At 35.9% G+C, this 18,704-nt stretch overlaps 2 protein-coding genes across 16 annotated transcripts in view; both read right to left on the reverse strand.

Annotated features, from left to right (window-relative positions):
- The window catches only part of LOC145333813 (ethanolaminephosphotransferase 1-like), a 394,249-nt gene that overhangs the window by 89,780 nt on the left and 285,765 nt on the right, over positions 1-18,704 (reverse strand). The window lies entirely within an intron of this gene.
- The window catches only part of LOC145333860 (proteasomal ATPase-associated factor 1-like), a 321,357-nt gene that overhangs the window by 16,884 nt on the left and 285,769 nt on the right, over positions 1-18,704 (reverse strand). The window contains exons 2-13 of the mRNA XM_080179122.1: positions 14,819-14,911; positions 14,303-14,348; positions 13,702-13,827; positions 12,050-12,127; positions 11,676-11,717; positions 10,776-10,898; positions 5,614-5,670; positions 5,418-5,455; positions 5,165-5,228; positions 4,610-4,728; positions 4,386-4,450; positions 3,918-4,022 (exon numbers count right to left, since the gene is read on the reverse strand). Coding sequence (XP_080035248.1) covers positions 3,918-4,022; positions 4,386-4,450; positions 4,610-4,728; positions 5,165-5,228; positions 5,418-5,455; positions 5,614-5,670; positions 10,776-10,898; positions 11,676-11,717; positions 12,050-12,127; positions 13,702-13,827; positions 14,303-14,348; positions 14,819-14,910 — 955 coding nt within the window. The 5' untranslated portion in view covers position 14,911. The remainder of the gene's footprint in view (positions 1-3,917; positions 4,023-4,385; positions 4,451-4,609; positions 4,729-5,164; positions 5,229-5,417; positions 5,456-5,613; positions 5,671-10,775; positions 10,899-11,675; positions 11,718-12,049; positions 12,128-13,701; positions 13,828-14,302; positions 14,349-14,818; positions 14,912-18,704) is intronic.

Genomic DNA, 18,704 nt, shown 5'->3' on the forward strand with positions numbered 1-18,704 from the left:
GGAATCTGATAGCTCTTAATATTAGAGTTGTCCATCAATAACAAACTAAATAAAAAGATTCCTGTAATAATAAGGTATACTCTAGGAAGCGAGCTAAATCTACAGATTATTTCTATTCTCATTATTTCCTTGCATCCATTTTGGATATCTTAACAATTACGCAATTTTAAAGGGGTTACCTATATAACTTAATGGCTTACCCTGCCATTATCTATCACAGAATTGACAAAATTCTGAGTGTAAGGGGGCAAACGAGGTTAAATTAATAAACATTTTTTTTCTTTCAATTGTTCAATCCCTGTATCTCTTTATATGTATCTAGAAGGGGTTATATCAATTATTGGTTTTATCTTCCCATTAGAAACTTGAACAGATATTCATGTTTTAAAACTTTACATAAATGCTTAAGAGAGAAGAGAGTTTACACGAGATAAACAGATAGATAATCAGAAATTTCTTGTAAAAAAAGTAGCAGGATGTCTATCTGTGTGACTGTTGGTCTACGCTTCGGTTTTCGCACAACACGTTTTTAAAGGTCCAGGAAATGTTTATAACTCCCTCAATTTCATCACTTTTTCTTTTAAAATCTAAACTTTAAAGTGGAGATTTGACTTACCTCCCCTCTTAGACTTAAATAAATTTAATAAGATTAATATATCTTATGTTTTTTTAAGTATTTTAAATAAATAATAAAGTTTATCAAAGATTAAAAATTACAAAATATTTGCATATTAATAATTAAAGATAAGTTAACAAAAAATTCAGAGTTCAAAGTCTGTTTGAAAAAAAAACCCATTGAAAAATTTTCATTTTAGCAAAAGGGGGGGTTTTTAATGCAACCATCTCGTAATCAGTCTATTTTTCCTAAATCGAAATAAAAGTTGAAAAAGTAACGGCTAACAGCTGGCGGCTTAGCTGTTTTGCCATTTTTTGGATATCTATAGTACAAATTAGTCACGAAACCTATCTCCACATAATACTTGTTTCCATTCCAAAACTCTATTAAACGGTTCTAGACGGTAGCTGTTGGTACTAGAAGTTTCAAAAATGGTTATTGCTATCATTTAACATGAATTAAATCAAAAATATGTTTTAGAAAATTAATTCCTACGTAATTGATGATGGATTTACTCTGAAAATAGGCAAAAAACGGCTAAACGGCTAAGCCGCCAGCCATTACTTTTCCAACTTTTTGTTCAATTTAGGGAAAATAGACCTATCAAGGATTACTCATGCAAAAGTTTAGATCGAAATTCGAATTCTAAGTGCCATTTGCTCACTGATTACGAGATGGTTGCATTAACCCCCCCCCCCCCCCTTAAGAAAAATCGTTTTCAGGTCAATAGCGGGAAAGAACATAATTTATAATATACAAAGGAAATTTTTCATTTTTTATTAGTTAAAATTGGGACATTGAGATCTAAAGCTATTACTACACAAAACTTAATTGACCTTGCAATTTCATTTCGTCGTAGGTATTAATTATTGTGGCTCATATGGTTTAAAATTAATATGCACATGAACACTAGTAAATGGTTTATATTAATCTCAGATATTTGTGCAAGAAATGCATATAGGCCAAAACAGAAACAAAGACAGATATCATCTGATTTTAGTCATTTAATGCTTGTGAGTAAAAGTTGTTTTTGAAAACTAGGATATGAAAAATGTAATTAGGGCAACTAACTGGTCATCATTTTTTAGTAATTGAATTGAAGTTAATAAATAGCATAGGTATAACGAGCAGATTTATTACATCGTCAAAGTTACTTGGTGGTATAAGTTAATCATTTTTGTCTTAGAAAGTTATACATATATTAATAGAATGATCTACAAAACAGATGATTCATTAGTTAATAAATACCCTTTATGGAACTACTATCAACAGCTTTGAACCCAAGTAAAATTACTGTATAAGGTCATATATACTATAATATAATGTTTCAATGAAAAAAGTAAAATTTAGAAACAGGAATCATCACATCTTGTAATGTTATTATGTAGAAAGAGGAGAAACAACAATGTTCCTGAACTCCTTATAAAATGATTAAAATCTGTCCATGTCCGTGTAAAAGCCTTGTGTAAACAATATATAGAATCTTATTAAACATAAATATGGACAATACATCATGCATAAATATCATGGATATGGACAAATAAAAAATAATGGAAAGAAGATAAGTGCAAAAAAATTGGAGTTTAGAAAGAATTAAAAGTTAATTTTTAATCAAGATAAACTTCCTTATTTGAACCTTAATTATCTCTTCTAATTCAACATTAAATGAAATAAAATAGTTAATAGATGAGAGTATCATAGTTATTATTAAATTCTTAATAGATGATTTTTTGTTCAATAGACACAAATTGAAAAGGTTGTTCTTCAGAACACATAACCCCAAAAATTTGACAATTTAATTAACTTTGTTGTCAAAAAAAAAAATTGTCCTTAGGTTTTCTTGAGAACACTTAACCCTGTCCCAGGTATGTTGTATAATTTGTCAAGATTTGTTGCCAAAATTGATTAGGTTGATCTGTTGTATTCATGAATAAATGATCTAATTTCACTACCCTGCATTGCACACCCTTATGAAGCAGGGATATAGAGCGACCAGTAAATTGATGTACAACATCCCCAATGATGTTGCACAAAATTGCCACTCCTGTAGATAACAATAAGTGGTTGAGACGTTGGGACACTCCACTGAATGAACAAACCAATCAAAATTTAACAAAAGTCCCCAAAGTTAAGCCAACAAAAATAGAAAACTCTGTTATAAAACTTTGGGGACTAGTATAATAAATAGCCAATTGTCTCCGCTCTCCCAGCTTACGAATTTAAATTAATCGAGAATATTTAAAACAAAGTAAAATCAGTCCTTTTGAAGTCTAAGATCTTGTTAACTGCTGGACAGAAAATGTTCTGCTTTTACATCATGGTTTATGTCTATCAACTTGTTATTTCTTCAAGACAAATATTAGAATATTGTTCATTTAAAATTAATGATTTTAAAAATCAATTCTCAATTTAATTAAATGATTTTTAATCATTTGTCATTAATATCTACCTAACAATAAAGATTATTAGAAATTAAATAAAATTATTTTCAGATAAAAAATGTTGTTTTTTATTGAAAGAAATCATAGTTTTAAAAAATAGAAACCTACCTAACTTTTTTTCTTTGTATTTAACTTAAATATTTTCTAAAGAAGAAATTAAAAAATGATTCTCTTTTAAAATTTAATAGTTTAAATTAATGATATTTTAGAATCTGATGATCTGATAATTACCTAAAAAGTTTAGCTGTTTTCTTGTAGATCAAGGGGGGGGGGGGCGGATGAGACACTTTTTGTAACCAAAACTAAAACTCAAAAACTCGAAGAATAGTTATTTCTCGCATCGTATTATAAACAGCTTTCCGCGGATATAGAATGTACGATTATAAGCCTAAAACCAGTTTTTATATTCGTAGAAAGCTGGATATAATACGATGCTAGACATAGTTTTTTTCGTATAGATGAGAACCGATTCCTATCCACCGGATTCGAATAATACGAGAAAAAGAGTTACAGCACTGCAATTTGAAAAAGCAGTTGCTGTAAGAGTAATATATTATGCATCATTCTAATCTAGTTCCAAAGTAAAAAGTAAACTATCCCTTCTGTATATTAAAATTAATGGTTGAAACGTTTGGAAACTTTACCTATTCAATTATCTAACCAATTAGAATTCATGAGTAGTCCCCAAAGTTATTAAGCCAAAACGCTATTTTAAACTTTGGAGACTATTGTAATACACAGAACATTGTCCTCTCTCTATTATATATATGTTGTACCTACTACTTTATTTCTATAAAATATACCTACTGTGTCTTTGTTGAAACAAAAAATCATGGTAATATTATCAATTCTAAACTTACCTAATGAAAGCAATGAAATTACAGGACTCTTAGAAGCATGGATTGAGAAGATTAAAGACGCTGGGTTCTTTACATCTAATTCTAGTACTTCTCCATTTTCACAACCTAAAAAAAGTAAAGTTATGAACTTACATAAAATACTTAATATTTTATTTGGCCTCTTTAGGGCATTTAAAGAGAAGGTTGTGAGTCCAACACCTTAAAGTTTAGTTAAAGTAAAAAAAAGAGTATTTTTTAGAGGTTATTTATCTCGGGATTGTGTATCTAACCTCTCGAAAAATAAATAAATTCCTTTCTAGGACCAACCTAGATGAAAAATTGCTAATCGGTCCAGTGGTCAGATAAGAATTTTAATTTTTAAAAAAATTAAGATATTCTGGACTGCAGTAATAAGCATAAATACCCTAAATGTATTGGCGTTTTTAATTTATAATTCAATTTAGTTATTTAATAATCTTAGTAACCTACCTACTAACACACTCTGATGGTTAGTGGATGGTATAACTTTATTGACAGCTGAGTTACAGGTATATCTAAACGAACAAAAATATAATATCGCTTTTAAGACTAATAACTAAATACAAAAATTGGTGAAGAAAAAACAATTAAGTTAAAAAAAGGCACTTTTTATTCTACTAATATATCTCCATCGTTTCGGCTTGATAACATAGAAATAAAGAAAATGTACCTACCTATGTAAAATCTGATTACTGCTGAGTTGAACAAAAATAACTTCGCCATGTTCAGAACCAACGACTCCAAGTTTGTGATCGAGAGCTTCTTTGTCATCGATGTGTACACTTTCATTGGTCTGAAAAACAATAGGTATTTACTATTTATACCTAGTGTTATTTTACTGCAATGTTTTATGTTGTCATGTTTAAGGATGAGATACAAAAATAAAATATAATAGAATGGATTTTTTTTGAAAATTTGCCATTAGTGTTGTGTATCCGATCCTAGTGGAAGTTATTATTAGATATTATTATTAAATCTACATTTGTAACTTAAAAACATATTATTAAATAACTATCAATACTGCTAGCAGGTGTTAAAATTTACTAATATTGAATAATCCTAACAATGTTACTATTATGGATATTTGAGACTAAGTTAAAGTATCTGAAACTATAATACTTGTGTCAAAATAATACCCATCCCATTACCTTGCCACTTTTAGATTTACTTTAGATGAGTAACGTTTGTATGTGTTGTTATCTCTGACAGTAATATCAATTATAATTTACCTTATTTAAATCAATAACACAGCAAGAGTTCAGAGTTCCTCCAATATCTGTACTTGATGTACAACTAAAACAATATAAAATGGTTAAGTACCTAAAAAGAACACTAAAATAACACATTATCCATAGAAATGTCATAGATGATAGAGTTAAATAAGAGTAAAAAATATTTAAGAGATTTTCTTTGCAAATTCATCAGGTACCTATCCAATGATCTATAAAATTTTTTGAGATAAATAATAAAATTTGAATTTACCTAGATGATGCACAGTTCCAAACTTTAATACATCCATCCTTAAAAAGTACTACTATATAATAAAATGTAAATCTATAATGGAAACATTCTAGGGCTATCTGGACCATAGGTATGAATATGCATATTGAAGTCTTTCAGGAAATTAAGTTTTTACTATTATATTTTTAACTTTGGGTAATAATAAGAATTTACACACCTTTGAGCATGAAATAATATTTCTTCCTTTTTCGATAAAATCCGTGTCATTAACTGCCTGAAACAAAAAAAAATATTTTGAATATTTATTATACACATTACCCCGTCCCGTATTTGAAAAATTTTGTTAAAATTTTTGCCCCCAGCCAAAATATGGTCGATTTATGCAAAAAAATGACCCATGCAAAATATTTTTTCTGTAATGCAAAAATTGCGATGGTACAAGCACTGCAAATGTTTTAAAATCTGCAAAAACCCCTGTTTTTAGGGCTTTTTTGGGGCTTTTGTACCATCCCAATTTTAAAGATTTTTACAAAAGGGGGGGGTTTTTAATGCAACCATCTCGTAATCAGTGATTAAATGGCACTTAGAATTCGAATTTCTATCTAAAATTTTTCATGAGTAATCCTTGGTAGGTCTATTTTCCCTAAATCGAACAAAAAGTTGGAAAAGTAACGGCTGGCGGCTAAGCCGTTTAGCCGTTTTTTGCCTATTTTCAGGGCAAATTCATCATTAATTACGTAGGAATCAACTTTTAAAAAAATATTTTTGGTTTAATTCATGTTAAATGATAGCAATAACCAATTTTTAAATTTCTAGTACCAACAGCTACCAGCTAGAACCTTTTGATAAGGTTTTTGAGTGAGAAAAAGTATTATGTGAAGATAGGTTTCGTGACTTTTTTGCTTTTAAGATAGTAAAAAAATGGCAAAACAGCTGAGCCGCCAGCCGTTAGCCGTTACTTTTCCAACTTTTTGTTCGATTTAGGGAAAATAGACCTACCAAGGATTATTCATGCAAAATTTCTGATCGAAATTCGAATTCTAAGTGCCATTTAATCACTGATTACGAGATGGTTGCATTAAAAACCCCCCCCTTTCAATTCAAGTGTGTTGATATATACCTGAAATTTACCAAAAAAAATGGGGGCAGTCTCAATCATAACATATGAAGGTGTAGCAAGTAATCTTCCAAATACAAAATTGTTAAATTGCATACATATATAATATGGTTGGGCCAGATACTTTTTAGGACGGATACTGGATATATGGCTGATTTATAATTCCGGATATCCGGCAAATATATGTTATTTGGCCGGATATCCGGTTATTCGACCAGATATCCGGTTATTTGCCGGATATCCGGTTATTTGGCCAGATATCCGGTTATTCGACTGATGTTCTTTTATTCAGCCAGATATCCGGTAATTTGCCATTTAACGATTATACGTCATTAGAAATTAATCAGATATATCCTGTATCCAGCCAAAAAAGTATCGGCCCAAGTTCTACAGTTCTTGTGAAAATTAGATAATTTTTAACATTTTCTTTTTATGTGTCATTATCCATTGTTTATCTCTGTTTATTAATTTTGTATTGACTTAAAGGAAAAGATGTCTTAGCTTATAAAAGATGTTCGGTGCTTTCCCTCAAAACGTCTTTTGAGCACTGACAACCCCTCCCTCCTGATATTAACTTGCAAGGGTCCCTGGTACCCAATATAAACTATCCTAACCTGACCTTATATATTTAAGCAACAAACTAGAAAGTATCCGGTACTTGCTTACATGTGGTAGACTGGAGCACCGAAAACCCCCCCCCCCCGCTTAGTTTTGACAAAAATCAAAAATAAGGGGGGGGTAGTTTTTTAATGTCTGGAAAATGGCAAGGAGGAAAAGTGCAGGGAAAGGCAAAGACTTTTTGTTCAAAACCCCCCCCTTAATTTTGAAGAAAATCAAAAATAAGGGGGGGGGTAGTTTTTTCACTGTACATTACGCCAGAAAGTTGAGTGAGGTAAATCAAGTAAATCTAGTATACCAGAAGGGAAACCTTATTACAGGGATATTCATGTTTTGGGGCATAATTTCCTTATTTATTTATTTATTTTCCCAGTAAAAGGTTTTAATTTTGTGCGCACAAAATTAAAACCTTTTACTGGGAAAATAAATAAATAAATAAGGAAATTATGCCCCAAAACATGAATATCCCTGTAATAAGGTTTCCCCTCTGGTATACTGGATTTACTTGATTTACCTCACTCAACTTTCTGGCGTGTTGTACAGTGAAAAAACTACCCCCCCCCCCCTTATTTTTGATTTTCATCAAAATTAAGGGGGGGGTTAAAAACTACCCCCCCCTTATTTTTGATTTTTGTCAAAACTAAGCGGGGGGTTAAAAAACTACCCCCCCCTTATTTTTGATTTTTGTCAAAACTAAGCGGGGGGGGGGGTTTTCGGTGCTCCGGTCTTCACATGTAAGCAAGCACCAAGTATCCCTTCCTTTTTTCAAGGTCGGGTGAGGGGGGGGGGGGGTATGTGCTCGACTTGGCACTTGGGAAACTGGCAATAATTTGCATTAAACTTACGTCTTCAATATATCAAAAACTAAAGCTATAAAGCAGAAGTACCAATTGCAGAGTTGCTTCACTTTCTTAACCCTTATTGTTACAGGAATCATCAACCAAAGTTTTCAATCAAAAATTTCAACTTGCTTAGAATAAAGAAAAGAGCTAACCTTTACGGAGTTCGTTCAGACTCATATTATAGAAAAGATTTGCATTTAATAAGTATTAGAGATAGATGGGACAAAGGCTGTTTATTACACTAGTCCCAAAAGTTTTAAAATAACCTTTTCTTATTCGTTGACTTAACAACTTTGGGGACTTTCAATCAATTTTGATGGATTGGTTTATTAATTTGAGTGTTCAATCGTTTCTACCACTAATTTAAAAATCTAATGGCTTTTAAATTTATTTGTATATCCCATGATGATACACAAACTGACCCTTTCTGTTGATTACATAGTGGTTGAAACGTTTGATCACTAAACTTAATGAACCAACCAATTAAAATTCAATAAAAGTCTCCAAAGTTGTTGAGTTAAGAAATAAAAAAATGTTATTATTAACCTTCCGGGACTAGTGTATTAAACAGCCCAATGTCACCTCTCTCCCTAGTTATTATTAGACTTGTGATACACTCTTGTATAGTTGATTTATTAAGTTGAGTGTTTAAAAATTTCAACTTCTAGTCTTAATCTACAGAAGGGATAATTTTTTGTATCATTATTGGGGATGTACATTAATTTATTAGACATTGTCTTATCCCTTTAGATTCTTGAATAACATGTTATTTCTTGTTATGTAATAAAAATGAAAGTTGAGTACAGGGATCTAGAGGGATAAGACAATGGCTGATAAATGGACGTGTATACCCCATGATTATACACAAACTTAACCTTTCTGTTGATAACAATAGGTGGTTGGAATGTCTTATTAAACCAATTAAAATTTCAAACAATCTAAAAAGTTGTTGAGCAAACAAATGAAAAAGTTTTTAAAACTTCGGGGACTAGTGTAGTTAACAGCCAATTGTGCTCTGCCTCCCTAGTTATTATTAGACTTTTGGTACACTCTTTTATAATTTAGAGAGGGAGGGGAAATTGGACTGTTATTTCACTTGTCCCCAAAGTTTTATAATTGTTTTTCTAATTCACTAGGTTAACAACTTTTGAGAATTTTATTGATTTTTGATTGGTTGGTTTATTAAGTTAAGTGTATAAACGTTTCAACCACTAAGTTTAATCTACAGAAGGGATAGTTTTGTTTATCAAACAAATTTCATACTTATATAATAGAGGTGGGCCGGATACTTTTTTGGCCGGATACTGGATATCTAGATGATTTATAATGCAAGATATTCGGTATCCGGCAAATTACCGGATATCCGGCCGAATAACCAGATCTCCGGCCAAATAACCGGATATTTGCTAGATATCTGGCCATATACCGGATATCCGGCATTATAAATCAGCCATATATCCAGTATCCGTCCTAAAAAGTATCCGGCCAAACCATATTATATATGTATGCAATTTGACAATTTTGTATTTGGAAGATTACTTGCTACACCTTCATATGTTATAATTGAGACTGCCCCCATTTTTTTTGGTAAATTTCAGGTATATATCAACACACTTGAATTGAAATTTTGTAAAAATCTTTAGATTGGGATGGTACAAAAGCCCCAAAAAAGCCCTAAAAACAGGGGTTTTTGCAGATTTTAAAAACTTTGCAGTGCTTGTACCATCGCAACTTCTGCATTACAGAAAAAATATTTTGCGTGGGTCATTTATTTGCATAAATCAACCATATTTTGGCTGGGGGCAAAAATTTTAACAAAATTTTTCAAATCCGGGACGGGGTAATACACATTCTTATTTTCGCTATTTTTCTTGTATGTTATGTATTGGGATAGAACTTGAACTGCTCTAATGACAAACTCGCGAATGCCTTGGTTCATACAGTGGTGCACAATAAGGATTTTGGTACGAGCAATACAATGGTCTAATGATTGTGAATTAATGTAACTTTACTTATTACAAAGCTATTACATAAACATGAGAGTTTGAGCCAGTGTTGCGGATCCGCATTGATTGTATGCGGATCCGGATTCTCCAAATTTGGTCAGTGCGAATCCGGATCCGGATTCTTGACAATAAAAATAAAATCACCAAATTTTTCAAAAAATATTCATTCTTTAATCTCGAAGTCAAAAATACTTTTAATTTTCAAGTCTGAACCTAAACCTTAAAGATTGGCTCTCATCACGAGAATGTCTGAGATGATGACTATTTTATATAAATTTAGGTAGATTTTTCCATAAATTTATACCCCAGGATCCGGATCAGCATTTTTTTGCGGATACGGATCCGGATCCTTGGACTCAAAAAAATGCGGATCCTTGCGGATCCGGATCCGCAACACTGGTTTGAGTTCAACTCCCCATGTGACAACTCGAATTTCTCTGACATATTCATGCAACTTCCCCTGATTGTGTAAGGAAGATTATTGAGTGGTTTGGACACTTAATAGTCACGTACATAATATCTGTAGAACCCTTATCCCAAGCTACTCTGCAGAGGGCGTCATTCATTACGGTGACTTAATTTAGGACACCTGCCGTACGCGGCGAGATGAGGTAATAAAGAGTAGCTCCCATTAGACAGCGGGTCAAGTCATAATGTACTTAAACGTGGAGCTTGATAGCCCTAGTGGCTATTCAAAATTGATTCGTCCTAATTCATGAATACTTAGATCAAAAACACTTAGAAAAGTAGCTATAAAGTGTATAAACACACACACATAAAAAACATAAACACCTACCTTTGTATGACCTTTCAAAGTAACGGGACATTTGCCATCCGTAGCAGACCAAATCTTTATTTGCATATCAGCTCCGCTGGTCAATCCAACAATACCACTTGGAAATAGGGATCCACAGTAAATCTAAACAAAAAATAGTTTTAGCTACCCTATGTAAGTACGATAAATTCTCATATTGTTTGTCGAATTTAGTTTGAAGGGGAAAAAATTATAGAAATTCCAATATAAGAATATTTAATGAATAATAAGTTGACTTTTAAATGATTTCAGAAGAAACCCGTATTTTGAATCTTAATTTAGGTAAACTAAGCCACACAGGGTGAATATTTCTTAAAAAGTTATTATTCCAGAAGACATTAACTTTTGCGTTTTTTAGCATTGAAAAGGGGGGAGGCGGATGTGCCACTTTTTGAAACCAAAACTAAAAGTCAACAAAGGAACTCAACTAAAAAAAGAGTTACAGGTCTGAGATTTTGCATGGCAGTTGCTTTATAGAGGTACAATATGGAACTGTGAAGAAACGGCGGCGCAACCGCCGAAAACCGCCGTTTCCCGCCGAATTTTTTTGGCAATTTCTCGGCGGTTTTCGGCGGATGCGCCGCCGTTTCTTCACTGTTCCATATTGTAACCCTATAAAGCAACTGCCATGCAAAATCTCAGACCTGTAACTCTTTTTTTAGTTGAGTTCCTTTGACTTTTAGTTTTGGTTTCAAAAAGTGGCACATCCGCCTCCCCCCTTAGTTAGATTGGGAAAGGGGGCGGTATAGTTTTGTGGTCCACTCATCTGTCTTTTAATTGGATTACGTCAATAGATTCTATTTAAGTCAGCTATTAGCCTAAATTTATGACATTTTAACTTAGTAAATAACAAAATTATTAATTTAATGGATTTCATTTTACCTCGCCTACGTGTTCTGTGAATTCTCGCCTAACTTCTCCACTCTAAAATTCATCATAGAAGAAATTAGGCATTAAGAAATAAAATTTCTCGGCAAATAAGAAGAAAAAAAACAACAAACATTGACGAAATTTACCTACTTGAAAATATGTTTGGGCTATGTAAAGTTACAAAATCATACTAAAATTGCAAATCAATAATCAAAGATCATAGAATAAATTTAAGTTTGTCTCAACATGGCTTCATTGTCCAAATGATGACGTCTAAATATCGGAATTCCTACAATCCATTTAACCAGAGAGAAGTAGAGTAAAAGAAAGACCAAAGTGAAGTGAATTATCTTTCATTGTCTTATATCTGTATCACCTAAATTTACCTGAGCATCAAATATCAAGACTTTCTTATCTGAGGTGAACAAACCTAGTCCACCGCTGGACACTGACAAACTTGTTATCTGAAAAATTAATAAAATAATTTAAATTAGGGTTGGCAATCCGGATTCCGGGATCCGGAATCCGCCCAATTTTTGGACCAATTTTGGAATCTGAATCCGGATCCAGAATCCGTTTTTTATTAGTGGATTCCGGATTCTTAATTAGTATGCTAAAATTAGCGTCTTGAATTTTTTTCTTTCAACAATCGCTTTTTGAAGGCAACATATAAAATTTTTCAAAATCTTGTTCGATTCTCGGAAGTGAATTATAGAGAACACCAAGAACATTAATTTTTAGGACATATGTAGCACTTAATTTTTTTAAAAAGCCTTTTAAAAGACTGCTAGAATCCGGAATCCGAATCCGGAATCCATCAAAAATAAGAATCCGGAATCCGCAAGGAATCAACCACTTTTTTTGACGGATTCTTTTAAGAATCCGGAATCCGAATCCGGCCCAAAAATTCGACGGATTGCCATCACTAATTTAAATATATCCAGATATTTATATTTAAATATTTGTTATAATTTACATCTAAAAGTAAAGGGATGATACCTATACAAACATTGTCTCGCAACAATAAATGTTAGTAAATTGTATAAGTAGGTACCTATATATTTACAACCCTGACAACTACCTGGCCAAGGTGGTGGGGACCTTTTTAGTCTGCAAATTAATTTCTGCCCTTTAGTAGCGACTTGGCCGTGTTTATATTTCCGACGCTATTGGCTAATATTCAAAGACTTAATCAATTATAGTCTTCAAAGGGTTCTCACCCCTTGGGTAGAGTTACATATAGCTCATGCCCCCTCCATTGTTTTATTTGAATCTTGCAACAGCCAACCAAAAGACAGAGCAAGAGAGAGGTCATTTTCTAGTAAATCCCGTAAAGGTGTGTGTTATAAGGCCTAAAACTAGTAGTAGAACGATAAGGTGCTCTATATATTTGTATTTCCTATTGAATTGAACAATAGGGAAGAAATTTTTTTTTTTTTTTTGATAACCGTACCTGGAATATCTAAGAAATTTCTATCAAACGCTTTGTTTGGCTCAAACTGACACAAATAAAAAATAATATAATTATAATAAATCAACCTGTAAAGAATGACTTCTTCCTTTGTTTAATGGTATAGATTGTTCTTAACCTTACCTTGTACCTATAGAAAACATTATTATCATAATTATATTTTTTTTTAATTTTTGTCAGTTTGAGCCAAACAAAGCGTTTGATAGAAATTTCGTATTTTTTGAAGATATTCCAGGTACGGTTATCAAAAAAAAAAAAAAAATTCCCTAATGTTCTATTCAATAGGGAATACAAATATATAGAGCACCTTATCGTTCTACTACTATTTTTAGGCCTTATAACACACACCTTTACGGGATTTACTAGAAAATGACCTCTCTCTTTGTACGATATTGTAGAAATAAATAGTGGTTCTTTAGCATTCATATTAAAAAAAAAACTTGGGTCAGCGAAGACACGACGAAGCACATTTCTAATTGAAAAGAAGACTTCCGAACCATGAAAATAAGCGAAACCTCCAAATTGAATTTCTATTAGAAGTTAAATTAAAGACAAGTGAAGTCTTACCGGATGTTTGAAAGAAAAGCACTTTTGTGGGGCCAGGAACGTTACTTCATCTGCACCATCCCAAGTTAATGTTAGCACTTTGTTATTCTTTAGCTGGCCTTTTACTTTTCCAGATTCTGTGCCAACCTATTTTAATGATAACAAAGGTTAGTCAGTCCTATAAAAAACTAAGGGATATTGAGGGATATGACAATGGACGATAAATGATAAATGTACATTCCAAATAATTAACCTTTATAAATTTTTTTTTAATTTGTAGAAAAGTTTGGACACTGCTAATTAGTAGGTACAATCTAATCACAATTTTAAATATAACTCTAGGTTTTTAAGGCAACGAATGAGAGAACGAGAGAAGGTCCATATGCATGCATTCCCCTCTTTCCCTGAAAAAAAACCCACAAATTCAGCTATTTTCCTCTCCTAATTGCTTTCTTCCAAGATTTTGAATGTGAATTAAAACAATAAGTACCTACCTAGTTTAGAAAAAATTATGGAAAGATATGTAATAAATATAACGTACGGTACCAAAAGACACACCTAGGGCATTCTCCAGTTATAAAGTAGTTGCGCTACTTAAAATACATTTAGATAGAAAAATTACCTCGTCCCCAGATTTGATTAGATCAACATGGTCTCCTTTGGCATCTCTAAAAACATGAAGGTAAATTTTAAATTACATATGATTTAGGCATAACTATAAGAATTAATAGGTATATACTATATGTACCTATTGAAATACATTATACCCACGACCGTGGCTACAACTCGTAGCGCATCCGCTCGTCGTCGGGAAGGTGATAATTTCCAATCTCAGCTTAACACAACACGTAATAACTAAAGGCGTCAAAAACAGATCCTACTGCAGTACTGTTACTATGCAATGTCAGGTGTGCGACATAAATAGTTAAGAGTACGTAGGGGGAATGCCTTAGCCAAAACAGACACAACTCATTACCATGCACAATTAGGACCTCTAAGATCGACAAAGGTCGCGAATGTTGGTTGTTTATGTGGCATTTGGACCCCTTACACAGCTATTAATTCGCGGTATATGTTTTTAGGTGTGTGGAGACCAAGCTCCCAATTATAAAGTAATTTTTGTTTTATATTTTCTCACCTCAGCTTTCTGGTTGCCCAAACAGAAGCATCACTCTCGTTGCCTCCAAATCTATTTTCCCATCCGCCTTCTATACTATAACTAACATTCATTTCTGAAAATGATAATAACAAATTAACAATAAGTTAACAATAAGTTAACAATAAATCCCGTGGCCCCAAATTTCCATGCCCTATCTGTTCCTTAGGTGTTACAAAATCCACTGGCTCCTTCCAATGTAACTCCTGCCTCCAATGGGTCCACCCCAAATGTTCCCTCCTTCCATCCTCCACCCACTACTCCCCCTTCTGGATATGCCCCTCCTGCTCCCCCCAAAATTCCCCCCCTCCCTCACCCTCCACACCCAACTCCCCGTCTCCCCCACCTTCCCCAACAGCACCTCCATCACCACCACACCCTCAATCACCCCCGCCCCCTCCTCCCCCCACCCCTGCCCCCCGCAAACCTCCTGGTAAACCTTTCATCCTCCAATTCAACTGTAATGGTCTCCTTACCACCCAAGATGAACTCCACAACCTTATTTCAACCCTTAACATCCCAATTACCTGCCTCCAAGAAACTAAACTCTCCTGCAAATCCAATCCTAAACCCCTCCCTGGCTATAACTTCATCAGGAAGGATCGACAAGACCGACCTGGTGGAGGAATAGCCTTCCTCATTGCCGAAGACATCCCCTTCACACACCTTAACCTCAACCACCTCTCCAATGGCCCCATTGAGGTTGATGGCATCCAAATTTCCCGCAATGGCTCCCCTCTACAAATCATCAACCTTTACCTCCCCCCACACTCCTCCTGCCCCCCACAATACACCCCTGACTTTAACCTCCTTTTTGAAAATCCAAATGACCTTATCCTAGTCGGTGACTTCAATGCCCACAACCCTGCCTGGAACTCCATTACCCTTGACCAATCTGCCTTGAATTGTGGGGAGGCTCTGCTGGAAGCTCTCAATGAGAGCAGCCTTTGCCTCCTCAACGAGGATTCCCCTACCCGCCTTCCCCCCAATGGCCAACCTACCTCCCCTGACCTTTCCTTATGCTCTGCCCACCTTGCCCTTGATTTTTCCTGGCACACCCTTACCACCCTCCGTTCTGATCACCTTCCCATTCTCCTCTCCATTCCCGAAATCACCAGAACCCCCCGCCCTGTCAAAACCTTCCACAACTTCCATAAAGCAGACTGGGACACCTTTACCCTAGAAACTGAAACCCTTTTTGAAGACCTTCCTGACCCTTCCTCCTGCTCCCAAGGTGAAGCCACTTTCCGCCAAATCCTCCAAACTGCCTCCAAACACACTGTTCCTGCTGGCTTCATCAAAAATTCCAACCCTACCCTCCCTCAGTCTGCTAAACCCCTTATCCAGCAAAGAGACTCCTTAAGAGAAACCAACCCCCATGATCCTCAAATTCAAATCCTTAATGACCAAATCTCCTCAATAGTAAACCAACATTCCAACAAAAAATGGCAAGAAACCCTTTCCAAATCCGACCATAGAACAAATCCTTCCAAATTCTGGTCCCTCCTCAAGTCCCTTTCCGGCAAACACAACTCCCCTCCCTCCAACCAACCCATTTCCTTCAACAACAACAAAGTCCACACCTCCCACCTCCACATTGCCGAATCCTTCACCAGTCAATTCACCTCTGTCTCCCGTCATACTTCCAACCCTTTCTCCAGAAAAATTATCCGTAAAATCCGCCGCCGCAACCACCTCAACAGAAACTTCCAACCTTTTACCCCTGCTACCCCTTGAAGCAATTAAAAATTCCTCCAATTTCTCTGCACTTGGCCCCGACAACCTTAACATCCTTCACCTTAAACACCTTGGTCCAAATGGCATCTCCTACCTCACTAAACTTTTCAACCTCTCCATCTCCGCTGCCAACATCCCTGCCATTTGGAAACTATCCAAAATCATTGCCCTCCTCAAACCTGGTAAACCCCCTGACCTTTCCACCTCCTACCGTCCAATCTCCCTCCTCTGTCCTGCAGCAAAAGTCCTTGAACGCCTACTCCTCTCCTACCTTAAACAATCCCTCTCCACCCACCCCTCACAACACGGCTTTAAACCCCTCCACTCCACCACCTCCTCCCTCCTCAACCTTTCCACCACCATTGCCAATGGCTTCAATCAAAACCTCCCCCCCAGCCGCACAACTGTTGCCTCCATCAACCTTTCCAAAGCATTTGACTGCATTCCCATCCACCTCCTTCTCCAAAAAATCTCCTCCTCCAACCTTCATCCCAACATCATTAGATGGCTATCCTGCTACTTGCGTGGCAGGATGGCTTTCTGTTCCTATCAAAACACCAATGCCTCTCCTAAAATTGTCCACACTGGCGTCCCCCAAGGCTCTGTTATCTCCCCAGTCCTCTTCAACTTCTACATAGCAGATGCCCCCCACATTCCCCCTGCCCACACCTCCTCCTATGCCGACGACCTTAACTCCTTCCACTCCTCCCCTAACATCCCCCAGTCAGTTGAATCCATCAACTCCCACCTCTCCTCAATCGCTGACTGGGCCTCCACCAACGGCCTCTCCATAGCTCCCAACAAATCCACTGTCACCCTCTTCACTTCTGACCGCAAGCACCAATCCAACCTCCACCCTCAAGTCCAAATCAACGGCTCCACCCTTCCCCTTGAGAAAACCCCTAAAATCCTTGGAGTTACCTTTGACACCTTTTTCAATTTCAGTTCCCATGTCTCCACCATTTCCTCAAAAATTTCCTCCCGCCTTAGAATCCTCAAATGTCTGGCTGGCACCAAATGGGGCCACCAGAAGGAGACTCTCCTCACCACCTACAACACCCTCCTCCGCCCCATCACCACCTATGCCTGTCCTGTTTGGTTCCCTAACACCTCCAAAAACAACATTGACAAACTCCAAGTCCTCCAAAACCAAGCCCTCCGCATCTGTACTGGTTCCACTAAAAAATCTATCAGCCACCTCCACCAAGAAACCAAAATCCTACCAGTACGGAACCACCTTTCCCTTCTTTGTTCCCAATACCTGGCCTCCTCCCTCCGCCCCTCCCACCCATCCTTCCACAACGTCACAACCCCCCCTGGCCCTAGATCCAAAAAATCCACCCTTCAATCCATGTTCCTTCCTACTCTCCAACCTTTTCTTTCCCCCGACAACACCCTCCTTCCCACAAACTACAAATCCACAATCTCCAGACTCCACACCTCAGCTGTCACCCAAGCCATAAATTCTTACCCCCCTAATCCTGTCCCTAATCAAGCTCCCCCTGACATCAACCCCTCCGAAATCCAACTCCCCAGGCACTACAGAACCATCCTCTCCCAATTAAGATCCAACTATTGTCCTAAACTCCAAAGCTACCTCCATTCCATCAACGCTTCTCTTACCCCCAACTGCCCATCCTGTCCTGTTAATCCTACCCCAGAAACAGTCCAGCACCTCTTTTCATGCCCAAATAATCCTACAAATCTTACTCCTATGGACCTCTGGCAAAATCCCACCCATGTAGCTGCCTTCCTCTCCTCCCATCCAAGTTTCACCAGCCTTCCTCCCCTCCAACGCCCCCCTCCAGAGCCCCCACCATAAGCCCACGCCCCCCCCCCCTCACCCCACTGATGACTACCCGGACCGGAAACTGACCATGAGCAGCCAAAACAACAACAACAACAATAAGTTAAAACAGGGATAAATCAATGGCCGATTAAAATACTCCCTCTTAATATGATACACAAAAATACCCCTTAATTCTGTAGAGTACAATTATTGGTTAAAACGTAACGTTTAATTAGACAGAAATGCACTCAACTTAATGAAATATCAAATTAATTCAGTTATAGACCCCAAAATTGTTAAGCCAACGAATAAGAAACCGTTATCATAAAACTTTAGGGACTA

The sequence above is a fragment of the Acartia tonsa genome, chromosome 2 (assembly GCF_053477335.1).
Source record: "Acartia tonsa isolate MP-2025a chromosome 2, ASM5347733v1, whole genome shotgun sequence".
In the NCBI taxonomy this organism is placed as follows: Eukaryota; Metazoa; Arthropoda; class Copepoda; order Calanoida; family Acartiidae; genus Acartia; species Acartia tonsa.